Source organism: Oncorhynchus keta, chromosome 34 (assembly GCF_023373465.1).
Source record: "Oncorhynchus keta strain PuntledgeMale-10-30-2019 chromosome 34, Oket_V2, whole genome shotgun sequence".
Taxonomy (NCBI): Eukaryota; Metazoa; Chordata; class Actinopteri; order Salmoniformes; family Salmonidae; genus Oncorhynchus; species Oncorhynchus keta.
Window position 1 is genome coordinate 60,657,629 of NC_068454.1, and position 26,820 is coordinate 60,684,448.

At 43.1% G+C, this 26,820-nt stretch overlaps 1 protein-coding gene across 1 annotated transcript in view; it reads left to right on the plus strand.

Annotated features, from left to right (window-relative positions):
• Positions 1-2,286: 2,286 nt before the first annotated feature.
• LOC118367596 (thrombospondin type-1 domain-containing protein 7A-like) overlaps positions 2,287-26,820 on the plus strand; it is a 97,021-nt gene continuing 72,487 nt past the window's right edge. The window contains exon 1 of the mRNA XM_052494227.1: positions 2,287-2,897. Coding sequence (XP_052350187.1) covers positions 2,738-2,897 — 160 coding nt within the window. The 5' untranslated portion in view covers positions 2,287-2,737. The remainder of the gene's footprint in view (positions 2,898-26,820) is intronic.

Consider the following 26,820-nt stretch of genomic DNA (forward strand, 5'->3'; position numbering starts at 1 on the left):
TTTAATCAATGCTCGAATCAAATCCAGACATAGTGTCACGCCCTGACCTTAGAGATCCTTTTGATTCTCTATTTTGGTTAGGTCAGGGTGTGACTAGGGTGGGTCTAGTTTTTTCATTTCTATGTTGGCCTGGTATGGTTCCCAATCAGAGGCAGCTGTCTATCTTTATCTCTGATTGGGGATCATATTTAGGCAGCCTTTTCCCACTGGGTTTTTGTGGGATCTTGTTTTTGTGTCGTGCCTGTGAGCACTCCATTACTTTTGTTTGTTTTTTGTATTGTTTTGGTGAGTTTCGATAAATAAACATGTGGAACTCTACGCACGCTGTGCCTTGGTCCATTTATTCTTCCAACGATCGTGACACATAGGCCTATTTATATGCTTTAAAATACTTTTGAATGACACTTGAAGGAAATGTTCGAGAGAAAAGTGATTTATTATGGAACATTTGTAACAGGGTAGCCTAGTGGTTAGAGCGTTGGACTAGTAACCGAAAGGTTGCAAGTTCATATCCTGAGCTGACAAGGTACAAATCTGTCGTTCTGCCCCTGAACAGGCAGTTAACTGTACCTAGGTCGTCATTGAAAATAAGAATTTGTTCTTAACTGATTTGTATTTCACACACACACACACACACACACGGTCAGAGACAATGTGACTGCCATAAAATAAGTGCTACTAGGTGATTACCCTGTTCCCTCATTAATCATGCATTATCATTTGTCCAGGAACCAAAGGCATAGAAAAACATCTACTGAAAAATGTGAAAACAGTAGCAGAAGTTAGGTTTTTAGGTTGTTCTTGGTGAACTGAAAATAAACTGTCCCCTTGTATACACTTGTATCAAAAAAAAATGTAAACACTAGATGTCATGGTTAGAGGTAATGTTTCTGAAATGAATAAATGGTCGCGTGTCTACGTTTCACCCAGACAATATTGACTAATCCCAGATGAGTTGTAAATGCTTGTCTTTATTGTTTCCTAAAGTTTTATGTTGTGACCCACCTGTTCTTGCAACTTTTCTTGTGACAAAACCATGTTTACCAGGAACCAAGCTGGGCATGACCATTCTATTGACCCACCAATCGGTAAACGTTGGTCTACCAAGTGTTTTTCCAGTATGGCAGCCCTCAGTCTGTGAAAATGTAGCTAATGCTGGCATACCCTCTGAAGTGGTTCTCCTCGCTAATCTAACGTCTGTTCTAAAGCTAGCTAAAGCAAACCGGCTAAGCAGAACCACGTGTCTGCAGGTCAGAAACATGGGCAGGGTCTTAGCCTGGGCTCCTGGCCAGGGAACATGCTACATGTTATCTGACTACAGGGGAGGGGAGGAGAGGAGAGCTGAGGCAAGGGATATCTAGCTGCTTGCCTCTCCCCCCTACTCTCTCTCTCTCTCTCTCTCTCTCTCTCTCTCTCTCTCTCTCTCTCTCTCTCTCTCTCTCTCTCTCTCTCTCTCTCCGTCTCCATCTGACGTTCAGTCTGTATGACTACGTCATTGGAGCGTCACTAGAATATTTCGGCACTTAACGATTGTGAAGTTGCTTTGTCAAGTCTGCGTCACGCTTTTCAGTCTCAAAATAGAATGAAACGCCAACACAGTAACCCAAATAGACTATGTGCAAAGAGCCTGGAAATGATATTATGCACACCGTGGTATTATTCTGTTCTGTTTTGCAGCACTGCAGTGCTATCTATAAGCCTAATACCCTACAACAGAGACAAAATCCAGATACTCACCAATCTATCTATATCTGCTTGATTTTGCTGATCGGTTTTACAAATCTGTCCTCTCTCTCACACAGTCTACACCCCCGCGCACACACGCACGCACGCACGCACGCACGCACGCACGCACGCACGCACGCACGCACGCACGCACGCACACACACACACACACACACACACACACACACACACACACACACACACACACACACACACACACACACACACACACACACACACACACGTTCCCTATATCTCCCCATCTCCCCCATCTCTATCTCTTCCCGCCCTGCGCTGCACTGTCTCTGAACCTGGAAGCTGTGCTTGCAATAGCTCCTCTGCTCATTTTGAACGTTGGTCTCCAGCTGTCCTCTCAGCGCTGCTAGTGAGGAGTGGAACAGAAGACGCTTCCATCCCTGTACCCGCGGCAAGAGAGGGACTGTGTGTGTAAAAATGAGAGGGAGCTGGAGCATGGAGAGACAGAAAGAGAGAGAGTGAGTGAAAGAGAACGAGAGAGAGAGAGAGAGAGAGAGAGAGAGAGAGAGAGAGAGAGAGAGAGAGAGAGAGAGAGAGAGAGAGAGAGAGAGAGAGAGAGAGAGAGCGTGTGAGAGAGGGGAAAGGAGGGAGGAAGGGAGGAGGTACCACTGCAGACGCACAGCCACTGTCACAGCTCCACAGCCAGAGGACAGAGGCAGAAACGGCAGCACCAGAGAGCATGGAGGAGCAAGACTCTATCATTCCTCTGGACCTCTACCCTCTCTCACTGACAACCTTCCCCTGGGAATACCCTGTAAAGAGTGGAGAAGAGAAGAGAAGAGGAGGGAGATAGAGGACAAGAGGAGTAATCTCTTGATCTGCCCTTCAGGAGAGGAAGCACCAGTCCCTTACTCTAGTGGGACAAATCACACACTATTCTCTTTTTTTGGCCTGTCAGACCTGTGCACGTCTTGGGCTATCTTCCCCTGCGGTGACCTTTTGACAGTGTGGACTTACGTTGACCCTGGAGAGGACCATGGGGCTAGGGTGGAGGTGGAGGGGTGCAGGAGGGACCCCCAGTATAAGGACAGGGGGCAGCATATTCCTCTGGGTGACAGTACTACTGCTCTGTGGTACTTGGAGGGCTAACACACAGATGGTAGAGGACACCAAGTCTGTGTACTTCTGGGAAACAGGTACCGGGCTCATATTGTACTATGAGAGACTTAGAGACAGATTGGTTGTTGTTTTGTACTGTTTGACTTGAATGGCAATCAGAATAGAACATCTGCAGTATTGAAGTCTAAGCAGAATATTGTGTTTCAAGGAGCATGTTTTCAATAGTCAATGGTGACTATGTATTCAGTGTTGAAAAAGCTTGTGGACAAGACACTCAGCTTGGGCACGATATTTTCTGTTCTCATTTCCTCTCTGTGAACCATTTGAAAATTAGAGCAGGTCTCAAGGTCCTTAAAACCCCCTTGCATTACCTCATTTCCCCTGTCCGTTGCACTAGTCTCACAAGCTGATAGTTTGCACATGGTAACTGAAGTCTAGAAGACTTGAATAGCAAGCTATCATGGGAGAACGAGGCAGAGAACGCTAACAGAGAAATCCACCCGAAGTCTATTAGTAAGTGCATTGAATTTGCCACCTAAAGCTGGCGTGATCCATTCTGACTGGATTACTTACATTTCTGTAACTTAGATGAATTGGTAGTTGAGATGTGTGGTTGCACCATATCTGGATGATTGTACATGTGTCGGAGCACAGTAGTAGACAGAAAAATGTGGGGGTTGATTGCAAACATGAGATGAAATGGGATGGGTGGTTGCAGAGTGTTTTCTGATCACCTCTGATATGAACAAGTGCAATGCATTAGTAATGTACGGCTCCTCTAACATAATTAGAAGATCTGAGCCAGGAATAATCATGCCCAGGGAGACTTGACGCACTTACGAGTGCTTTTAAAAATATATGGGAAAATCTCCTTGGCCCTCGAGGTGATAGTTAACCCTTCGCTTGCTCAACTCCCCCACCACCGCCCCCACCACCTCCCTCCCCCTCATAGGACTAGATGAGGGCAAAATAACCCTCCCCTTCCCAACCCACTGAACAGCTCAGCCCAGCGCCAGTCCTGAATCGATGGAATGTCGTTGTGTCTCGCGCTTTATGCATCTTTAAAGAGGATGTAGCTGGGTAAGGAGATTAAAGGACTAGGGATTTGCTCAAGAAAGACGTTCCAGGGAGCAGCCCTACCCTAAGAAATGGAGCATCAGGGGCTAGATCTTTCCCACTGTAGATCATTACGATTACACCACTCTCCCACGCCACTGCACCCCTCTCTCCCACGCTACACACACACACACCTGCACAAACACAATATATAAACACAAACACACATACCTCATACTGCCTATAGCCACATCACATTAGGTCTTCACTGTGATGTGTAACCCACTGTGAGGAGGCTTTCTGTTCTTTCCAACTAAAGGAAGACTATTGATTTTAGGATAGAAGTTTTTATTTGTTTTAGAATTTTAGAATTAAACATTTTTTTTTTTCTTTTCTTCTTTGGTTTGGCGATGCCACAGAGCTTGGAGACCTACAGTAGAGCAATTTATTTATGTGCTTTCAAGCACTTTTATCAAAATGTGTCCTGTGTGGCTCAGTTGTTGGAGCATGGAGCTTGCAAGGCCAGGGTTGTGGGTTAAGTTCCCACGAGGGGACCAGTACGATGAAGTATGAAAAATGTATACACTCACTACTTCCTGTATGTTGCTCTGAAAAAGAGTGTTTGCTAAATGACTGAAATGTGGTATCATTGTATTTGCATACAACTTTTTGTGAATTTCAGCTCTTTTCATAAAATATGATTATGTTTGTGCACATTTCAGAGAGAGCAGTCAGTGGAGGAGGGAATATTCTGGTGACAAATGCTGCTGTGATGTTTGCATAGTGATGAGTTGCTGAAATACAGCTCTGTCTTCAAACTATAGGGAATTGGCTCACGTTGCTTTTATTGGCTTCATGAAAATATGATCTATGTTTTGAGGTGCAGTGAATTCAGGGATATTTTCCTCCGGAGGGTTCTATTTAAATGACAAAAGCGAAAACAGGCACTGGCTGCCAGTCTTGATAATGATGTTCTTGAAGAAGATGAGGATGATGACGACAATGATGATGAGGTGAAGGAGGAGAAATCTGTTGAGAATAAGGTTGATGAAGTCAGTGATGATGATGATGATGATGATGTGGACGATAATGAGGAGATTGTGAAAGAGTAAGAGGATGATATGGTGGTGTATAGTAGTGTTACAAGCCTTGAAGAGATCCTTGGAGGGTTTAAGGCTCTCTATCACACAGTTATTTCTATCCCATATCTCTCACTTACACACACACACACACACACACACACACACACACACACACACACACACACACACACACACACACACACACACACACACACACACACACACACACACACACACACACACACACACACACACACACACACACAATCACACACAGACAGTCACACACACACACACACACACACAATCACTTGATTTTGCTGATCGGTTTTACAAATCTGTCCTCTCTCTCACACACAGTCTACACCACCGCGCGCGCGCACGCACGCACGCACGCACGCACGCACGCACGCACGCACGCACGCACGCACACACACACACACACACACACACAATCACACACAGACAGACACACACACACACACACACACACACACACACACAATCACACACAGACAGACACACACACACACACACACACACAATCACACACAGACAGTCACACACACACACACACACACACAATCACACACAGACAGTCACACACACACACACACACACACACACACACACACACACACACACACACACACACACACACACACACACACACACACACACACACACAATCACACACACACACACACACACACACACACACACACACACACACACACACACACACACACACACACACACACACACACACACACACACACACACACACACACACACACACACACACACACACACACACACACACACACACACACACACACACACACACACACACAGTCACACACACACACACAGTCACACTGTGGGTGGAATTCCTCTTGCAGTTTGGTGCTGTGTGCGCTTCTGCACTTCATTAGTTTCCGTTAGTGGAGTGGCAGTACTTCTGTAGTCTGTAGGGCGGAGCTGTCAGGATTGCACCAGCATGCGTGCCCATCGGAGGCCAAGGCAATTATCCGTGTGTGTACAGTGTGACTGTGTGTCCAGTTCCAGGCCAGAGATCAACCTAGAGTACACAACAAATGAGGCTTTGGAACTACACTACCCCACTCCTTGAACTCTCACTCGGACACCATGGGATTTAAATGGGGATACTCCAACTGTCCTGACTTATACTGGTATGACACCATCAAACCAACAGTGTTTGGTGTGACTCTTCCAATTGAAGAGGTATCTTCATATGTGACATCTTATCAAATATTCACCAATATAATTTGAATACCATCAAGCAACTTGTAATGACGTAGAAATGCAGTTGGCAAATGTCCTGCTGTGTTGTAGGGAAGCATGAATACATTACAACGGGCTCCTGAGTGGCTCAGTGGTCTAAGGCACAGCATCTCAGTGCTAGAGGCATCACTACAGACCCTGGTTTGATCCTGGGCTGTATCACAACCAGCCGTAATTGGGAGTCCCATAGGGCGGCGCAGAATTATCCCAGCGTAGTCTGGGTTAGTGAAGGGTTTGGCCAGGGTAGGCCGTCATTGTAAAATAAGAATTTGTTCTTAATTGACTTACCTAGTTAAATAATGGTTGAAAAAAAACATGGACAGTGACAATAACAATAGAGATGTTCATCTGTGTGGTTCAGAACCATTCTCTGTGTTACAGCACAACCCAGCAGGAGAGCCTGATGCATCTCCAACATTCCCCTTTGCGCTTCTCCAGGTCCTAATCTGCCATTGGGAAACAGATGATCCACTATTCAGATTACGTAGGCATCGTCTCTGACTTCTGATCATCCCAATCCCCTTTTACCAGACTGGCTCTCTCTCTCTGGCCTGCTCATGGTTTACACCATTTTTTCCTCACCTAGACCTGTTAGCCACCTGAAACGTGCATGGTTATCGCTGAAATGGTTACCACTAAAGAACAAATCTGCTGCGTCAAACCATAGAGTACATTTGAGTCATCATATTCTAAAGTCATTATAGAGACATTCGCAATGCTTTAAACTTCTTCGGGATCGGTGTCCCTTCCATGGGATGATTGAGCTAACGTAGGCTAATGCGATTAGCATGAGGTTGTAAGTAACAAGAACATTTCCCAGAACATAGACATATCTGATATTGGCGGAAAGCTTAAATTCTTGTTACTCTAACTGCACTGTCCAATTTACAGTAGCTATTACAGTGAAATAATACCATGCTATTGTTAAAGGGGAGTGCACAATTTTGAAAATGGAAAGTTATTAATAAACAAATTAGGCACATTTGGGCAGTCGTGATACAACAGAAATACAATGGTTCATTGAATCAGTCTAAAACTTTGCACATACACTGCTGTCATCTAGTGGCCAAAATCTAAATTGCACCTGGGCTGGAATAATGCATTATGTCCTTTCTGTTGCATTTCAAAGATGATGGTACAAAAAATATACAAAATAACGGTTGTTTTTTTCTTTGTATTATCTTTTACCTATTGTGTTATATATTCGTACACTCCTTTCACATTTCCACAAATGTCAAAGTGTTTCCTTTCAAATGGTACCATGAATATGCATATCCTTGCTTCAGGGCCTGAACTACAGGCAGTTAGATCTGGGTATGACATTTTAAGCAATTTTATTTTTTAAAGGGGCGGAACCTTTTAACAAGTATAATAGACTACTGAGATGGTATTCAATAAATACGTTGTTACATCTAACATGTCCAAGTAGAAATTCAATGTATTTGGATATGCAACCTAATCCAGTGATTGACATGAATTTTGAGTTGACAATTAGGCTATGTTTGTTATATTTTACTGTCAAAATTGGACTTGTTCAATAGAGATGAATTTGCCTTCATCTGTATGTGCACTAATATTATATACAGTTGAAGTCGGAAGTTTACATACACCTCAGCCAAATACATTTAAACTCCGTTTTTCACAATTCCTGACATTTAATCCTAGTAAAAATCCCATGTTTTAGGTCAGTTAGGCTCACCACTTTATTTTAAGAATGTGAAATGTCAGAATAACAGAAGAGAGAATGATTTATTTCAGCTTTTATTTCTTTCATCACATTCCCAGTGGGTCAGAAGTTTATATACACTCAATTAGTATTTGGTAACATTGCCTTTACATTGTTTAACTTGGTTCAAACGTTTTGGGTAGCCTTCCACAAGCTTCCCACAATAAGTTGGGTGAATTTTGGCCCATTCCTCCTGACAGAGCTGGTGTAACCGAGTCAAACCAAGTCAGGTTTGTAGGCCTTGCTCGCACACACTTTTTCAGTTCTGCCCACAAATTTTCTAATGGATTGAGGTCAGGGCTTTGTGATGGCCACTCCAGTACCTTGACTTTTTTGACTTTATAGGACTCATTTTACTGTGGATATAGATAATTTCGTACCTGTTTCCTCCAGCATCTTGACAAGGTAATTTGCTGTAGTTCTGGGATTGATTTACACTTTTCGCACGAAAGTATGTTCATCTCTAGGAGACTGAATGTGTCTCCTTCCTGAGCGGTATGACGGCTGTGTGGTGCCATGGTGTTTATACTTGTGTACCTTTGTTTGTACAGATGAACATGGTACCTTAAGGCGTTTTGAAATTGCTCCCAAGGATGAACCAAACTTGTGGAGGGCTACAATTTTTTTCCTGAGTTCTTGGCTGATTTCTTTTGATTTTCCCATGATGTCAAGCACTGAGTTTGAAGGTAGGCCTTGAAATACATCCACAGATACACCTCCAATTGACTCAAATTATGTCAATTAGCCTATCAGAATCTTCTAAGCCATGACATCATTTTCTGGAATTATGTAAGCTATTTAAAGGCACAGTCAATTTAGTGTATGTAAACTTCTGACACACTGGAATTGTGATACAGTTAATTATAAGTGAAATAATCTGTCTGTAAACAATTGTTGGAAAAATTACTTGTGTCATGCACAAAGTAGATGTCCTAACTGACTTGCCAAAACAATAGTTTGTTAACAAAAAATGTATGGAGTGGTTGAAAAACAAGTTTTAATAACTCCAACCTAAGTGTATGTAAACTTCCGACTTCGACAGTATAGGCCAAATTAAATTGGTGCTAATTCACCACCTGAAGAAGTGGAAACTCAAAACACATTAGCTACACTGAGTGTAGAAAACATTAGGAACACCTGCTCTTTAAATGACATAGACTGACCAGGTCAAACCCATGTCAGATATTGTAATGGTTTTCTTCATCTGAACGAGAGGCGGACCAAAGCGCAGCGTGGTTGTTTTGATTCATGCTTTAATAAATCACTTCACATGAACAAACTAACAAAAACAAGAAATGTGAACACTCAAACCAGTCCTATCTGGTGCAAAGACAGATACAGGAACAATCACCCACAAACACACAGTGAAACCCAGGCTACCTAAGTATGATTCTCAATCAGAGACAACTAATGACACCTGCCTCTGATTGAGAACCATACCAGGCCGAAACATAGAAATACCCAAAACATAGAAAAACAAACATAGACTGCCCACCCAACTCACGCCCTGACCATACTAACTAAATACAAAAACACAGGAAATAAAGGTCAGAACGTGACAGATATCTTGATTGTAAAACAGTGTGCTTTGAGCTCAGTAATGATCGTTGAGAAATAAAAAGCGGAGACCCTCTCTTTAATACGGAAAACAAATTGCTTTCAAAGTATTTGTTTTTTCCCCCGCAATTGCGTTTTGAAATGTCATACAAGCACGGGGGAGAGAGATTGTGAGAAGCTCGCTCATTACAGCAGCCTGCCCCAGCGAAACAGGCAGGCCCAGCTGCAGGGCAGACACGTTTATTACAGGAATTATGTCATTTACTGTCTAACAAATTCCTGGTTTTATCCACCTAACAAAATAGGATGTTTGATTGCGGTGATCAGCTAGAATGTACATCTCGCACCAGGCCTACAGACGACACACCGTTGGCCCGCCTCCCAACCACTTGTGCCAATATGGGTGTTTCTAGGAAGGAAATGTAGATGACCCCTTGCAACTCAAAATACAATTGAACCAAGTAGCCCACTGCTACACCTCTAGTGTTGTGGACACACTGTAGCTACTGTATGTGTGACCATGATGCTGGACTGATGTCATCGCTCAATGAGATGGGCCAGTGTGAAGAGCACTGACAGGCCATTGTTACAGAATACAGTTCCACCTAACGATGGCTCCAGCAGTGAGTTATGTCACCCGACCTAGCTGTTAGTGTCCAGTCCCAACCACCTGCTATGACAACATACACTATATATACAAAGTATGTGGACACACATTCAAATCAGTGGATTTGGCTATTTCAGGCACACCCATTGCTGGCAGATATATAAAATCAAGCACACCGCCATGCAATCTCCATAGACAAACATTGGCAGTAGAATGGCCTTACTGAAGAGCTCAGTAACTTTCAACGTGGCATCATCATCATAGGATACCACCTTTCCAACAAGACAGTTAGTCTAATCTCTGCCTCGGTCAACTGTAAGTGCTGTTATTGTGAAGTGAAAACATCTAGGAGCAACAACGGCTCAGCCGCGAAGTGGTAGGCCACACAAGCTCACAGAACGGGATCGCCGAGTGCTGAAGCGCATAGAGCGAAAAATTGTCTGTCCTCGTTTGCAACACTCACTACCAAGATTAAAACTGTCTCTGGAAGCAACGTCAGCACAAGAACTGTTCATCGGGAGCTTCATGAAATGGGTTTCCAGGCCGAGCAGCCGCACACAAGCCTAAGATCACCATGCGGAATGCCAAGCATCGGCTGGAGTGGTGTAAAGCTCAGCGCCATTGGACTCCGGAGCAGTGGAACGTGTTCTCTGGAGTGATGAATCACACTTCACCATCTGGCAGTCCGAAATACGAATCTGGGTTTGGCGGATGCCAGGAGAACGCTACATGCTCAAATGCATAGTGCCAACTGCAAAGTTAGGTGGAGGATGACTAATGGTCTGAGGCTGTTTTTCAGGGTTCGGGCTAGGCCCATTAGTTCCAGGGAAGAGAAATCAACAGTACAATGACATTCTAGACGATTCTGTGCTTCCAACTTTGTAGCAACAGTTTGGGGAAGGCACCCATGCACAAAGCGAGGTCCATACAGAAAAGTTTTGTTGAGATCAGTGTGGAAGAAATTGACTGGTCTGTACAGAGCCCTGAGCCCAACCCCATCGAACACCTTTGGGATGAATTGGAACAGCAACTGCGAGCCAGGTCTAATCCCCTAACACCAGTGCCCGACCTCACTTATGCTCTTGTTGCTGACTGGAAGCAAGTCCCCGCAGCAATGTTCCAACATGTAGTGAAAAGCCTTCCCAGAAGAGTGGAGGCTGTTTAGCAGCAAAGGGGGGACCAACTCCATATTAATGCCCATGATTTTGGAATGAGGTGTTCGATGAGCAGTTGTCCACATACTTTTGGTAATGTAGTGTTGTACACTCCAGAGCCAGAGCATATGAGGGAAAAGGTCAGACACTCAATACCATAACCTAAGGACATTTTTTTTATATATATATATATATTTTTTTTTTTACCTTTATTTAACCAGGCAAGTCAGTTAAGAACATATTCTTATTTTCAATGACGGCCTGGGAACAGTGGGTTAACTGCCTGTTCAGGGGCAGAACGACAGATTTGTACCTTGTCAGATCGGGGGTTTGAACTCACAACCTTCCGGTTACTAGTCCAACGCTCTAACCACTAGGCTACGCTGCCGCTTCCTTTAAAATGGTAAAACAAGCACAGCATGTCCCACTCTTCCAGACTCCCACTAGACCAGGGTAATTCAAACCCGGGCCAAGATCCATAGAGTGACTGGTGTTCTTCCTTCCTCTCTATTCAGGATCTGACTCAAACCTTGGACTCCAAGAGAGTGGACTATCTGGCCAAATCAATTAAGAAATCAATCAATCAATCAATAAACTACCAGGGAAAAAAAACAGCAGTACTGAAAAAACATTAAGGCCTGGTTTTTAATAGCCTTGTGCTATCACTTGAATGTACAGTGTTATAGATCGACAAGTGCCTTTGGCAGGACACAAGCCCACGTCTAGCTGCCTCAGTAAGAGATGCTGTCTGAAGATATGGCCATGGGGGATATCTCTGGCAGCATCCCAATTGAATGTAAACTTATGGAGCCCAGCTTCATTTTATTGAGTGCATTGTAATATGACCCATGTTGACCCTCATTACCATAGTACCTGAGGGCATACCAGCTTCTGAATTATAATTGGCTGGCCACTCTTTAAGACCCATGGCAACAGGCTGCATATTTAGCCCATGAATAAATGAAGGTGATTTCCTTCGGGAGTTGGAGATCATGGCATGCAAGTGTTTCCTTGTATATTCCATTTTCCGGTTTGGCTCTAATGGGCGATAACTGAAGCAGTAGCGTGTGACTGGTCTCACATCCAGATTGGAAACTGAGCACTCAGCAGCACTGCAGCCCACGGTGTATTCATATTTCTGGAGAGCGGCAACAACAGCAATACAACTTACACGCAGCGTCAGCAGATTTCTGCCTTGGAAAGGGAGGGTAAAACATTTCAAAGAAGATTTGCGTTTCGTATCAAGATGAACGGTTTGGGGTTGGTTTCAAGTTTTGCCCCTGTTGTAACATCTGTAACAGCACCTTTGAACTCTACAGATATATCATCACACAGAAAAGTGTTTGATGATGGAGATTCATAGAGAACTGCACTGACATCTCATGTTATCAACATCTCTTCTTTTGACCCACATTGGGGTTGTAGTGGAGGGTGAAACTGTTCTTTTTCATGCATATGTTGCATAAGCAGATTAAGCTGTATCCTTGTCACCAAAAAAAAACGGTACTTTGTGAAAACGGCCCATTCATCCTAAAGTTGCCCAGTCCCACGTAGACGCAGCAGTATGCAGGCCAGGAAGCACAAGAGTTTGTTTAAAGACTCAGCGAAATGACGTTGCCATGAGCAGCACCACGGAGATTGAGATGTGCACGATGCAAGACTTCGCTCTCACATGGTCACACACAGTGCATGTGCACGGGTTCACTTCAGTGGCCACCGACCCAAAACAAGTTGAGCCTCGCGCTTCGGCACTCTTAGTTGTTGCGGAAATAGACCCACTATGTTATGTGCTTTCTGCATCTACGTCATATCGCCGAGTCTACCTTTAATCTAAATCGCAGGGTTTACACTGAAAACGGATCATTACTGATATAGCGATGCAGGCCGGATTACAGATTACACTTTATCCCCAAAACTTTATTTATAGCGATTTAAGAGGATTTGCACATTTACACCATATTCTGCAATATTCCAACAGCTCACAACATATGATATTTAGACGGCAGCTAGGTCATAAATGTATTTAGCGTGTATTTAATGGTATTTAGTACTTGTATGTACTAGTGTTTGTATGGTGAAAGTAAGTAGATCAATGGTAATATTAGGGGATAAGTTGTGGGATATTATAGAATTCTGATGAAAGTCTATCCCTTGACTGCTGTTTAAGCTCTATCGCTTTAAAGGGATGAGTGTATGATTGAATAGACCGACCTACACTTTCCTATTAATCTCCTCAAGTGCCCCCTGAAAGACGAGGACCGGAGACAGGTGACGAGGGGGACACATTGTGCGGGGACATAGGGTCGTGTCCTCCCAGTGCCTTGACTGACAACTACTTCATCCATACTGGGCCAAAGCAGAAACATGGGGACCTCTTCTCGTTCAGTCAGTGGATATGTGTTTGGGAAACATGCTATTTAGACTCTGGGAGTGGCATTCAACACCGACTGCCATCTCCTGTGGGAAGCAATAAGGCGGCTTCAGTGGGTTGAGAGGAGAATGGGCTCTCTGAGAGCGAGCAGTGACATTTACTTTAGTGAGACGAGTCTCGAGTCCACACACCTCTGCTCTGCTGATGGTAATCAAGGCATACCGTGGAGAAGTGGAGAAATCCGTCCATCCAGTCATCCATCCGTCCTTCCATTCATCACTCCACCCACCCATCCCTCAGTCCTGCTCAGTTGTATTACTTCAGGACGAGCACGACTTGTGTGCTCATTGTATTGGAATGTTTTGGGAATCTAGTTTTAGTTCTGTGGCGAGTTCATTGACTGCATCATACCGCATCATAGGCCCAACGATGTACCGCATTTGATTGCGTTTTTATACATTTGTATGAGTATGGGTTTTACTTATCTTATTTGTATATTATTACCAATGGCGTGATGGAAATGCAATTGAAATCTATTCTCTGCTGGGCTGTAGCATGCAATGAATATACAGAGTAATGAAGGCCGACCACATTGCACCAGACACATTTTGCTTTCATTATCTCAGTGATCCCAGGGTGAATTAATATACTGCTCCGTGTAATCATGTGTAAATACAGATTGATTTAATCTATGGTAGTGGAATCAAACGCTCAAGCCTCCTGGGTCAGACCGTGCATGAGAATGAAGGACAATCTCTGCTTCTGCCTGACGGGCCAATATCTGAGAATGGAATCTGATGATGATATGGTTAACAGTGACAACCACAGGCATGTATTACACATGTTTTATATAATAATTGTACAGTATCTAGTACTGAAGTGTTGCTTTGCATATTGGTTATAAGTGTTGAGGTAGGATGCTGAACGGTCCATCAAGTGGTTAGCTGACAACAATTGTCAGTTCTCAAGTGCTACTGTAGCTCTAACCGGACTATAGCTAGCAGATCCCTGATGCTTGAAAACACTCTGTAATATACGGTTTAACCCGGTTGGGCCTGTGTTTAGCCATTCTTTAACCTTGTCTTGGTGATACTGGGACATGAATCCCTGGCCATCTAGCCCTTTTAAGATGGTGTTTGTACAGGAAGAGCTGTTGGTGTCTGAGATCTGAGGCTTGTAGGGTCCTTCCCCACAGTACTACCATCTTTAATGTCAATTTCACACACGCATGGTCTAATCACTTATGAAAATCCACTGGATTAGAGCGAGGGCAGCCGATGGCCCCAGGCAGAGGAAAGCCATGGCAGGGCAGGGCGCATGGGGCCTGGTCAACACACAGGGCTGTTCTGGCTTCCTTGCTAGCTACTGTAGATGCCTCCTCTGGCTTCTCCACTCGTTCACTCTAATTCTCTGGTATCCGTTCATCTATAAATCTACAGTGTCTATTCCGCATGGCTGATTCGTTGCTCTTTCTTTATGTTGTTCTCCTCCGTAATCCCTCTATCCATCTATCCATCCATTCGTCCATCCATTCATTTATCTGTCAATGTGTTCGGGAGCTGGCAGCCTTGCCTCCCCACCTCCTCCTCCCCCACCTCCTCCTCCCCCACCTCTTCCTCTCCTTTTCCTCTATTAATCCATCCATCCATTCTCTCTGTTTCCACATTCCCTCTTTCCTGGCTCACGTGGGTGTTTGGGCGTGGGGCCAGGGCTCACGCATGGCACTTCACACCAGGTCTCTGGCATTCGCTCACAGACATGCTCTACCATCCTGTACATGCACGTACACACGCATGCACACACGTGCACGAGCAACTCCACATTCACACCTATAGAGAGATGCATTCACTGGCTTTTGCGCCTCTAAACCCTTTGGTAATAGCGCATGCTTGGGTTGCAGGAATGCAGGAAGAGTATTCCTGTAGATCACACCTCCAGTTATAGCTCACTACAAACATGTGACAGATTCAGGGTGAGGGATCTGCTGTTTTCTGTTCTCTTCCTCTATTCTCTCCCTTTATTTTCTCCCTCTGTTTTTCACGGATATTTCCAGAACATTGTTACAGTAACTTGGTACAACTAGATATTTATGGATTTCTTTAAATGTGTTACACTTAAAGTTGTGAGAATGATAAGAGAGTGTCGTGAAAAGAGGCTTAGGGCTCGACCCACATTTAAACCAATGACTCCAGTGTGTTGAAAGGGAACTATCCGTGGGATTAATATGAACTGCAATTACACATCAGATAATCATTTTCAATTATTTTTGGTGTATTTCTTTGCTCTTATTTTTCATATTACAGAAAGAATAACGTTGTGGTTACACAGTTTAAGCAGCAACGTAATTGTTTGCTTCTCTCAGTCCTCCAATCAAAACACTCACTGGGCTATCAGAAAATCTGCAAATTAAACTTGGTCATCTTTTGGCGGTTTGGATAATCAAAACCTGCTGGACTCAGAAATGACGCATTATGCACACAAACCAGTGAAACCACAACAATTTGCTATTGGCACACTGGAAAACCTTGACTAGAAGGTATTTCTTGTTGATTCATCCTTCGTGTTGTCACTACACAGGTCTCTATGAGAATTCATGAAGCCAACCGGCAGCCAGGCATCACAGGGCACAGTAATTCATCATGCCACATTTGACCTCTCTAGAATATTTTAGGAAATACTCTTGAATGTGCCACAGGGTTTTCTCACCATACCCTCTTCTGTCATATGAGCAGTTTGTCTCACTTGTCTATTGTAAATTATTTTGGACATCTGATTGATTGATTGTTTTGTCCCTTCTACAATGATACAAGTGGCTATTACCATCAATAATAACTTGGACAATGACTAATTTGTAAATAACATCGACTATGACTAATACCCAGGATAAACACAGTAGGATGATATTCGTGCGTGTCAGGAGAGACCAAGATAATGAGGGATGACATGAGTTGGTGCTGGCCTCTGTGACGACATTTGCCACGGAGACATGGACCAAACATGACTGATTACAAGAGTGAGGCCTGTTTCTATCCATGGCTCTATCCACTAATGTACTGGCTATTAAGCCATCTGTACGTGTCATATTTATCCAGTGAGCATCACCATTGCAATTCCATTCCATTCATCACCTCTGCCTCTCAGCTGGTTGGCTAATTGAGATACCAAACAATACTGGACTGTTTGTTGTTTATTTGAACTACAAATCTTGCGTCTTTCACCATGCCTCCGCCTGTGCCTTGAAACCTCCCCCCGGTTCTACATGTCATAATAATCCTAATCAAGCGCTGGCTCTACGAATCCAAACTCAGTCCTCCCACTCCATTCCCATCTCTCCCTGTCTTCATCTCTCTGGTTGGTGGGTCTACGGTGGACGGCTAGGATGAGCGGCTGGGCTTTAATGAAGATTGCGTTTCTTCCCAGAGAGGGGCCGGCGGGATTACACAGCTGTCACAGCTGTCAGTCATTCCTCCACCTCTTCTGGAGCTGCTAGAAAGCTGTAGCCATGGCAACAGTGATATGATGACTGCTTTATGTGATGATGTAAACCCTTTGCACCTGTACCTGTTCAATTCTGGCTCCCTGATGTAGAGGGGTAGTGCAGACCCAAAGTTTAGACAGCTTCGTGGCAAGAGAGAGAGTAGAGGGCTTGACAAAGGTTCTATCTGTTAAAAGATGATTCTGAGGTAATTGGCTTTAATGTTCCGAGCCCTCATTGATTTGAATGGTGTTCTCTACTTAACAACATGAATTGGAGTACTTATGATATACTACATAGGTAGAGAACATTGTCAATAGAATAATTTTGACAAAAATGTTGATAGTCCCAAGCTCTTGTCGTTTAACTTTTTTCAAATCTGATATTTAGCAGAAAATAAGAGCTCAACCGCAGTAGAAAATGAGGTATCATGAGCAAGATTATTTAAAATAAGCCGCAGTAACAATAACAGTGCAAAAAAAATCAACACAGCAACAACAAAAAAATACTTAAAGGGGAAGGACTGTTTCTCTTCTGCCCTTCTTTAATTTAACAGAACACAGACAGGTTTGTGCGTGTGCGCGCATGTGTGCCTGTGTGCGTGCCTGTGTGTGTGCATGAGTGTGTGCATGAATCTGTGTGCGTGAGTGTACGTGCGACCGCCTTGCATTATATATGTGTGTAAAATCTAGGTCAGTCCTGCTGCTGTTGTACCCCACTGGTGAACCCTCTGGTGAGACTATTGCAGATCTGAAGTGGTGGTGGGATGTGTGGATATGTGTGCTTATCTGTGTACAGTGTGTGGCTGTTGCATGTGGACACATCCTTTCATCTATCCCCCCCCGCCGATGCCATTAAAAATAGACGTTTTCCATCGATAACACATCTAAATCAGTGTAAGAAGGCACTGGATCAGCACTATACCGCTAAAATCTGGTTCAGATGAAATCTAACCCAGGCCAATGGCAATTTTCAGAGGATTAATATCATGGAAATCCTCTCTTCCATGCTCAGGGCATCTCTGGTTGACTGCCCGGATCCTAGTGTGAAACACTTTGGCCCAAGGACCCCACTACATCTGGTATTTACATGATCACAGACTGGAGAGTAGACTCCATGTGGGGGGGGGGAGAAGAGGGGGTGGAGAGACAGGGTGGGAGTGGAGAGAGATGGAGGGAAGGAAACAAGAGAGAGGTGGAGGGAAAAAGAGAGATACAGTATGCAGAGAAACACTGTAAAAAATGGATCAACCTCGAAAAAAATACTTCCTGGATCCAGGTAAATAACATAGGTTTTCTCAATTGAAAATACTACATTTGTTGAAACCAAATACTGCATGTGATTCAATGGCAACTGTTTTATTTTATTAATACCAAAGTATATCTCAAGTTGCAACCTATTTCTTTCAACACTCAACTTACTTTTCCCCTTTGATTAAACCTAATAAATAACCAAATTAAATACAACCCATTTTGTTCATCTTGTTCCAAATTCACTTTTTAGTTCAGAATAAGCTATCCAATTGGGTTACAAACAATTTAATAAATTCTCTATAAAACAAGAAAATTAGTTTGTTCAGAAATATAAATAATGTTTACATATTCTCTACACAAGACTGTCACATGTAGGTGCGACAAGATCATAAAAAGACATTTGCTTCCTTATCTTTAGTATCACATGCACTTACACAATTATCATTACAGATGCTGACCAGGTACATGGTATGTTTGAATGAAGATTACAATAGACTAGATTAACTGGAATTACATTTACTCTGGCGGTGGGGCAAAAAGAACAAACTGAAAACCACGCCTCCAATATGCCACGCCTCAAACTCTTCTGATAGGCTGCCGTCGCTACATTGTCCCACCGCTGTTAGAACCTTGAATCAATTTTAAAAATCACATTAATCCGTCAAATTAGTTATTTGATTTCAGGCAACTTGAATAGAATAGGTTGAACGAACTAAAGCATCATTTTCAAATCATTCCAATCAACTTCATTTGAACAGCAGCAATATAATTTCTTTGTGTATTTTTTATTTATTTTAAATGTATAAAAAAAAAAAAAGTTTTTTGTTGTATTTTCTTAAAACTGCATTTTTGGTTAAGGGCTTGTAAGTAAGCATTTCACTGTAAGGTTGTATTCGGCGCATGTGACAAATAAAATGTGATTTGATTTGAAAGAGAGAGAAGGAGAAAGAGAATAAGTAGTGGAGAGAGAAGAGAGAGAGAGGCTATCCCCAGTGGCATCAATTCCCTTCAACTGCTCCACTATCTCTGTGAAATGAATTGGTTATCATCAAAGGCTTAAGTCTATTGCATGGGAACAGCCTGTATTAACCTTTAAGGGTGCATGACATTATAATACGCAGTTGTCTGAGTGGATTTCACATGCCCCTCATGTACGATCTCTCTCGTCTGGGGTACCTTTGTTTTTAGAGGGAAAAAAGAGAAAAGAGAGCAAAAGTTGCAGACAGAGGGAGAGAGAAGGATAGAAGGAGAGAGAAGGAGAGAGTCAAGGAGAAAGATGGAGAGACTGCAGAGAGAAAGAGAAGCGAGAGTGACAGACATCGAGACAGGGAGAGAAGATGGTACGAGAACGAGGGAGAAAGAAGAACAGAAAATGTAGCTACAGAAGAAAACAGATGCAGACCTTCATGATGGAATAATGTGGCGAGGGGAATAATATGACTTCCTAAGTCCAGGCTGCTGCCAAATCCGAAGATTGATTAAGTCAGAGATTCTCTCTTTATTACCTCAGTGGCTGGGTATTGCTACACGACTTTGGCTTCAAATGTGATGTGCACTGTTTAATTTCAGACGGCATTTATTTCCATCCATCAAAATGAATGTATTCTCAAATGTAGCTTATATCCCAATGTGTTTCGGCCTTGTTGTGAAAACCAGGTGACTTACTTTACCAGTCCATCTTGTTTTCCTATTTCTTGGGAAGAGGACTGTATTTTAAAGTGTATATAAAACAAGACTCTAAACTCAAACTACTTTTCCATATTATAGCAAAATACCCTTGTAGCAACTTCAACACCCAGCCCACTATCTCTCTTGTCGTTTCTAGAAAATTGCATTACTTTATGTTCGTCAAATCCTATATCAAAGTGTTACCACGGGAGAATCATTCTCCTCTCATCCTTCCATTTTCCCAAATTTCTCCCGTCTCTCTTTGAGACATGGGGGTAGAGTAGTGTTGGATTCACAGGAAATGCACTGTTAAGGAACACGGACTTTGGCTGGTACTGGGTTTCTTTGATCTGTCCACCTACTGGGCTCTCTTTGATCACTTCTCTTTGGATTAAAGTCATCTGACCACGGAAAGGCAAAGCTAAGGATCACGGCTACAAAGTAAGACCGTCTTTTCCAGATGACTCCCCCAGACCCTCTTTTACCGAGCTCGACTTCGGCCCATCAGAAAATGCCTCCACTTTAGTTGTATCCAGTCAGTCGCTCAAATTTCAATCCGATCTATTGGATTGTCTTGTAGTTGTTACATTTCTGAGCCCTAAAACGATCTTATATCCTTCATCCGTATAGTCACACAAATAAATCATCAAGTAGGGCAGGGATCATCAACTAATGTAGATAAAGAAATCTTGAGTGGATGGTCAGGGGGCTGGAACAATTTGAAGACTGCAAGTCTAAACAGATATAATATTTGACTAAAACATAATAATTTCAAACCTTGCTTACATTTGTATATGATCACATATCTCATTATTATGTGTGCAATATTTTGGAACAGATTTAGAAAATGTAAATCACTTGGAGCTGTTTTGCTGTTGTTTTTACAGTCTTTTATGTCCAACAATAAAAAAAAAAGATTTACGTTTCATTAATATTTTTGCTCAGAAAATCTCATCAAATAAAAATACAATAATTTGGCCCGTGGGCCGCCAGTTGCGGAACCCTGGACTAGGCCAGTACAACATGTTTTGAGAGGAAATAAATCCCATGTAGCCTTGAACATCTACCCTACAATATTCCCAAATCACACTCACAGTTGTCACACTGAATGTCTTCAGTGTCACTCAGAAGCACACACACGAGCACACACACAAACACACACAATCCCCCCAAACACACACACACTTACTGGAGGCAGAAATGCTTCCGTCGTCATATTTGCTCTCCCCCTCTTCTCCACCCATGCCCCCTAACACTAACAGATGGAACCATGAGGCAGCATGTAGAGGGGGATCTGTGTCTGTCTGTCTGTCTGTCTGTCTGTCTGTCTGTCTGTCTGTCTGTCTGTCTGTCTGTCTGTCTGTCTGTCTGTCTGTCTGTCTGTCTGTCTGTCTGTCTGTCTGTCTGTCTGGGTACAGTACCACATGCCCATGCTGTTGTTGCTCCCCACTATGTGTGCCACCAGCCTGCCTACCTGGCAGCTCTCCACCCCCTCTGCCCTCCTGTCCCATTCTCTGTTGATTACCACTGTAATGGATTCGCCACTCTCTCACCACCCATCCTGATGCCCTGCCGCCGCGACGTGATTAAACCTTCAACTGTGGAAACTTCTAGATGTTGTGACAGGGAAAGGTGTCTACTGTATGTTTGACGAGATGAGTCCCGGCGTTTCTGGCTGCGTTTGGAAAATGTATTGCCCTTGGGGTTCGTGTTCTATCCCAGATACAGGAAAGCTATTCGTTTATGTGTGTTTAGTGTGATTGTGTTAACTCGCACGGAATTTAAATGTGCCATTTGCGGGTTGTCACTGAGCTGAGAAACACTGTGAGTGAATTGGAGGAAGAGGGATTTGTATGTGAGTAGGATGATGATGACGTATCAAGCTGCAGATTCAAAGCAGACGGTCTCCTCTCCCTTAATTGTTTCCATTGATCAATGAACAAAATAAGCAACTATGGACATGTGGGCACATGTCTGAATTGGTGGGTTTCAGTGTGTGTGTGTGTGTGTGTGTGTGTGTGTGTGTGTGTGTGTGTGTGTGTGTGTGTGTGTGTGTGTGTGTGTGTGTGTGTGTGTGTGTGTGCGTTCTAAGACAGAACCCCCCCCCCCTCTCTCTCCCCTCTCTCCCCTCTCCTCTCATGTTTACTTGGCTCAGCACGGCGGTGGAGTCAAAGAGCAGAAACACAGAGGTATGCTCATTCATCTCCTCGCCTGCAGATTGAGGGTGGCAGCCTTTATTGCACCCGACCCCTGGTGTGATCACAGCGAAGAGTGTGTGGCCCCTCCGAGGAGTGTGGCCTCAGGCCTCCCGCTCCACAATGAAACACCACCAAAAGCTGTAGTCTCTACCTGCAATCCTGCAAAGACATCACCAAAGAGAGAGCCGAGAATGGCGCATCTTGTTACACTGTGACTCATTGAAGGTGGTGTGTTCTAATGTGTGGAGCTGGAACAGATGTGAGGAACTGTGGGTGGGTTATTTGTGGCTAATGAGTTTCTCTCTCATGTAGCTTTCCGTTACTTCATAGAGGATTCAGTGCTCCCATAAATATCAGGAATATGAAAGATGCTCATGGTCTATAAATACAACCCAGCGTATGTTTCTTTTAGATCGAATCTGGATCTCATCCAAAAGGTTAGTTGTAAAGACGTTCTCAAATCATTTTCAAAGTAACGTCAATTCAGATGTATTTCTCATTTTGTACTTTTGTGGTCCAGGTACTGGACACTACAGGTTCAGCCATGTGGATTTACTGGCAAGCCGGCACAGCCCTCATACAGCTTCATCACTCCCATGGTTCACTGAACATCCTTCAGTAGATTGGCTCATGTGTTGGTGTATGTTGATTTATGCTACTGTTCTGGTGTACAAACAGACCTCTCAATTATTGCCCCCCCCCATTTGGTACATTTTCCTGGAACTAATGAATTCTTTGGGGGATCTCTTTTAGCACCTCCTTCTCTCTCAAGCTATATGATTGTGCAATATGTCCTGGCCACTGGCCAATCTTTCAGGGGCCCCTTGATTTGTACAGTTAAGCATCAGTTATTGATATTGATTCCTTACATTGGCTCTTTGAAATGACAGGGTAGAGAGCTGCACAGCTGGCAGGGGCAAACAGAGTGTATGAACTCTACATCCACCAACGCAGTGTACGTAAAATAAGTATGGCTTTTGTCGAGCTTGTGTCTTTCGAAACTGACACATTGATATCAATATCGTTCAATCTGTTCACACTGGTACCATCTAGAAGGCAAAGACAGTACAGGTGCATCTAAGCTGGTATGGAGAGACTGAAAAACAGCTTCTATCTCCAGGCCATCAGACTGTTAAATAGTCACCACTAGCCAGCCTTTGACCATTACCCTGCTCTGAACTTTAAGTCACTGTTACTAACCAGCTACCACTCAATACTCAACCCTGTGCCTTAGAGACTGCCGCCCTATGTACATAGTCATTGAACACTGGTCACTTGAATAATATTGAAATACTGTTTTAAACACACTTCGTATGTACAATGAGTGTACAAAATGTTAAGAATATCTGCTTTTTCCATGACATATACTGACCAGGTGAATCCAGGTGGAAGCTATGGGTTATTGAGCTCATTTGTTAAAACAACTTCAATCAGTGTAGATGAAGGGGAGGAGTCAGGTTAAAGGAGGATTTTTAAGCCTTGAGACAATTGAGACATGGATTGTGTATGATTTCAGATTATTTTGAGCCCAAGAAAAATTAATGGTAAATCATGTATTGTGTCATTTTGGAGACACTTTTATTGTAAACACGTCTACATTAATGTAGACACTACCATGATTTTGGATAATACTGAATGAATTGAATGAATCATAAATAATGATGTGAGAAATTTACAGACGCACAAATATCATACCCCCCTGCTATTGTAAAAGTGAGAGGTTACCATGTCTTGATAGGATATGATATTTGTGTGTCTGTAACTTTCTCACTCATCATTATTCACGATTCATTCAGGACTGTCCGTAATCATGGTAGCATCCACATTGATGTATTTTGAATCATTCTATTCTTATTTACAATAAAAGTGACTCCAAGACGACACAATTCATTATCTACCATTCATTTCTATTGGGCACAAAATCATCTGAAACACAACCAAAACAAACAGCAAATGCATCCAACAAGTTTGATGTAATCATTGTGATGCTAGGAATATGGGACCAAATACTATACGTTTGACTACTTTAATACACGTACAGTATAAGTGAATTTGTTCCCATACTTTTGGTCCCCTAAAATTGGCGGACTACATTATGTACAAAAAGTGCTGTAATTTCTAAACAGCTCAGCCGATATGGATCAAAATACCCTCAAATGAAAGTTGACAGTCTGCACTTTAAGCTCATAGTCATTGTATAATTTCAAATCCAAAGTGCTGGAGTACAGAGCCAAAACACAAAATCACTGTCACTGCCCCAATACTTTTGGAGCTCATTGTATATTTATATTTATTTGTTATTTTTTGTAGCACCGTGTATTGTTTTGTATTGTTAGGTATTACTGCACTGTGGAGCTAGGAACATAAGCATTTCACTGCACCAGCAATAATATCTGCAGAATTTGTGTACCCGACCAATAAAATTGTATTTTATTTAATATGGGACGTACAGTACCGCTATGCTGGTAAATAACCATATGGATAAAATCAGCAATTTGTGTGCAATATTTGAAAACCAAAACATTTGAGAACATGTATTTGAGACCTTTACACCAAAGAGAAGCGAGAAATGCCGAGATTTGTGTCTGTCCTCTGACCACCATTAATAGCCTAGCAACCGTGTCCCAGAGGTTCCGTAATCTCCCCATCTGTCCAATTAACAGAGGGAGGAGCTGGCAGGGGAACATGGAGGGGGATGAGTGGGATTGGAGCATTAGCACTGTGGATGGAAATGCTGGAGATTGGGATCACAGTTCTCTCCCATCCAGTCGACACGGTGGCTATTTCTGTGGCTCCAGGTTAACACTTTTCTCCCTGCCCTTTTCTCCCTCGTGATTTCATTAGGTGCAACGCCACTGGTCACTCCGGTGTAGCGCGGGGACCAACTGGGCTCGTGTTCCTGTAATAGCGACACGAGGAATGGAAAAGGCTATACAATTGTATTTCGTGAGCTTAACCCTGGTGTGTAATTAAACCAAGAGATGAAGCAGAAACTGTACGTGATGAACACATTGGTTTCGGGAGAACAGAGTTTCTGAGGAAGTTGATGTTTCTTGTAGAGAATGATGTTCTCTTTCGTCTTCCACTCATGGCAGGATCATTAGGCAATGTGCCGCTGGATCAAGTTCACTGTCGTGAAAAATACCTTTACCTCTCTTAAATCCTTTGACAGTTTCCAGCAGTTCTTTGGAGAGTATGCTATAATGTCAATGCAGTACACCCAATACTTATTTTCTCTCTATTTTATCCTCAAAGATGCCATAGCCTGAACAGCATTCATGTTCACTGGCATAGCATGCAGCGGAGTCCCTGAATCCTAATTCAAAGGATTTGTTCTTAGTTACAGAGTTGACATTGAGATGATTACCTCATCCTCCGCTCGCTGTATTTGTCCTTTCTTCCGCATCTATGCAGGAAATATCACATCATGCAGAAAATATTATCTAAAGCAACAAGTACGCTCATGCAGTATGCTCATGCAACACATAGGCACTGTGAAGAAGATATTCTGATTTTATAATTTTTCAAAGTATTTATTACATTTACATTTACATTTAAGTCATTTAGCAGACGCTCTTATCCAGAGCGACTTACAAATTGGTGCATTCACCTTATGACATCCAGTGGAACAGCCACTTTACAATAGTGCATCTAAATCTTTAAGGGGGTGAGAAGGATTGCTTTATCCTATCCTAGGTATTCCTTAAAGAGGTGGGGTTTCAGGTGTCTCCGGAAGGTTCCGCTGTCCTGGCGTCGTGAGGGAGTGTGTTCCACCATTGGGGAGCCAGAGCAGCGAACAGTTTTGACTGGGCTGAGCGGGAACTGTACTTCCTCAGTGGTAGGGAGGCGAGCAGGCCAGAGGTGGATGAACGCAGTGCCCTTGTTTGGGTGTAGGGCCTGATCAGAGCCTGGAGGTACTGAGGTGCCGTTCCCCTCACAGCTCCGTAGGCAAGCACCATGGTCTTGTAGCGGATGCGAGCTTCAACTGGAAGCCAGTGGAGAGAGCGGAGGATTAAAATCAAGTTATATATTTAAGCGCATGTTGTGTTTTGTGTATGTATTTAGTCATTCACTTACAAACCTTCAACAGTTCCAAGTTAACGTATCCACCGTCTGAACCTTTACGCAAATTGTGTTTATGTGCTTAATTGTTTTTTTGTTTCTATTGGCTGAACGCTAACGATGTGGCTAATTGACACAGTTGTTTTGACCCTGGTGATAAGTTCACCTGCCATTTTAGCTGTGCCCAAATGTTGGTCAGGGGATGTCTTTTAAGTTAGGTGAGCCACGGTTTTAGTTGCCAATGTTTTTATGGTTCTAACTTGTTCTGGAGATGCAGTTTTGTAATAAATATAAGACTGTTGAACAGTTATCTCAGTCTTTGTTTTAAGCCTTTTCAAGCGTTTGAGTTCTTCCACAAGCACACAAGTGGTTTCTCGTGATCCAGGATGTGATATTTGAAGCTGGGTGAATGCTTGTGAGAATTTACGAGTCTCTCTGATGTTGACATGCTCTCTTCTCTACGTGTCAATGAAACGGCTCAAATTA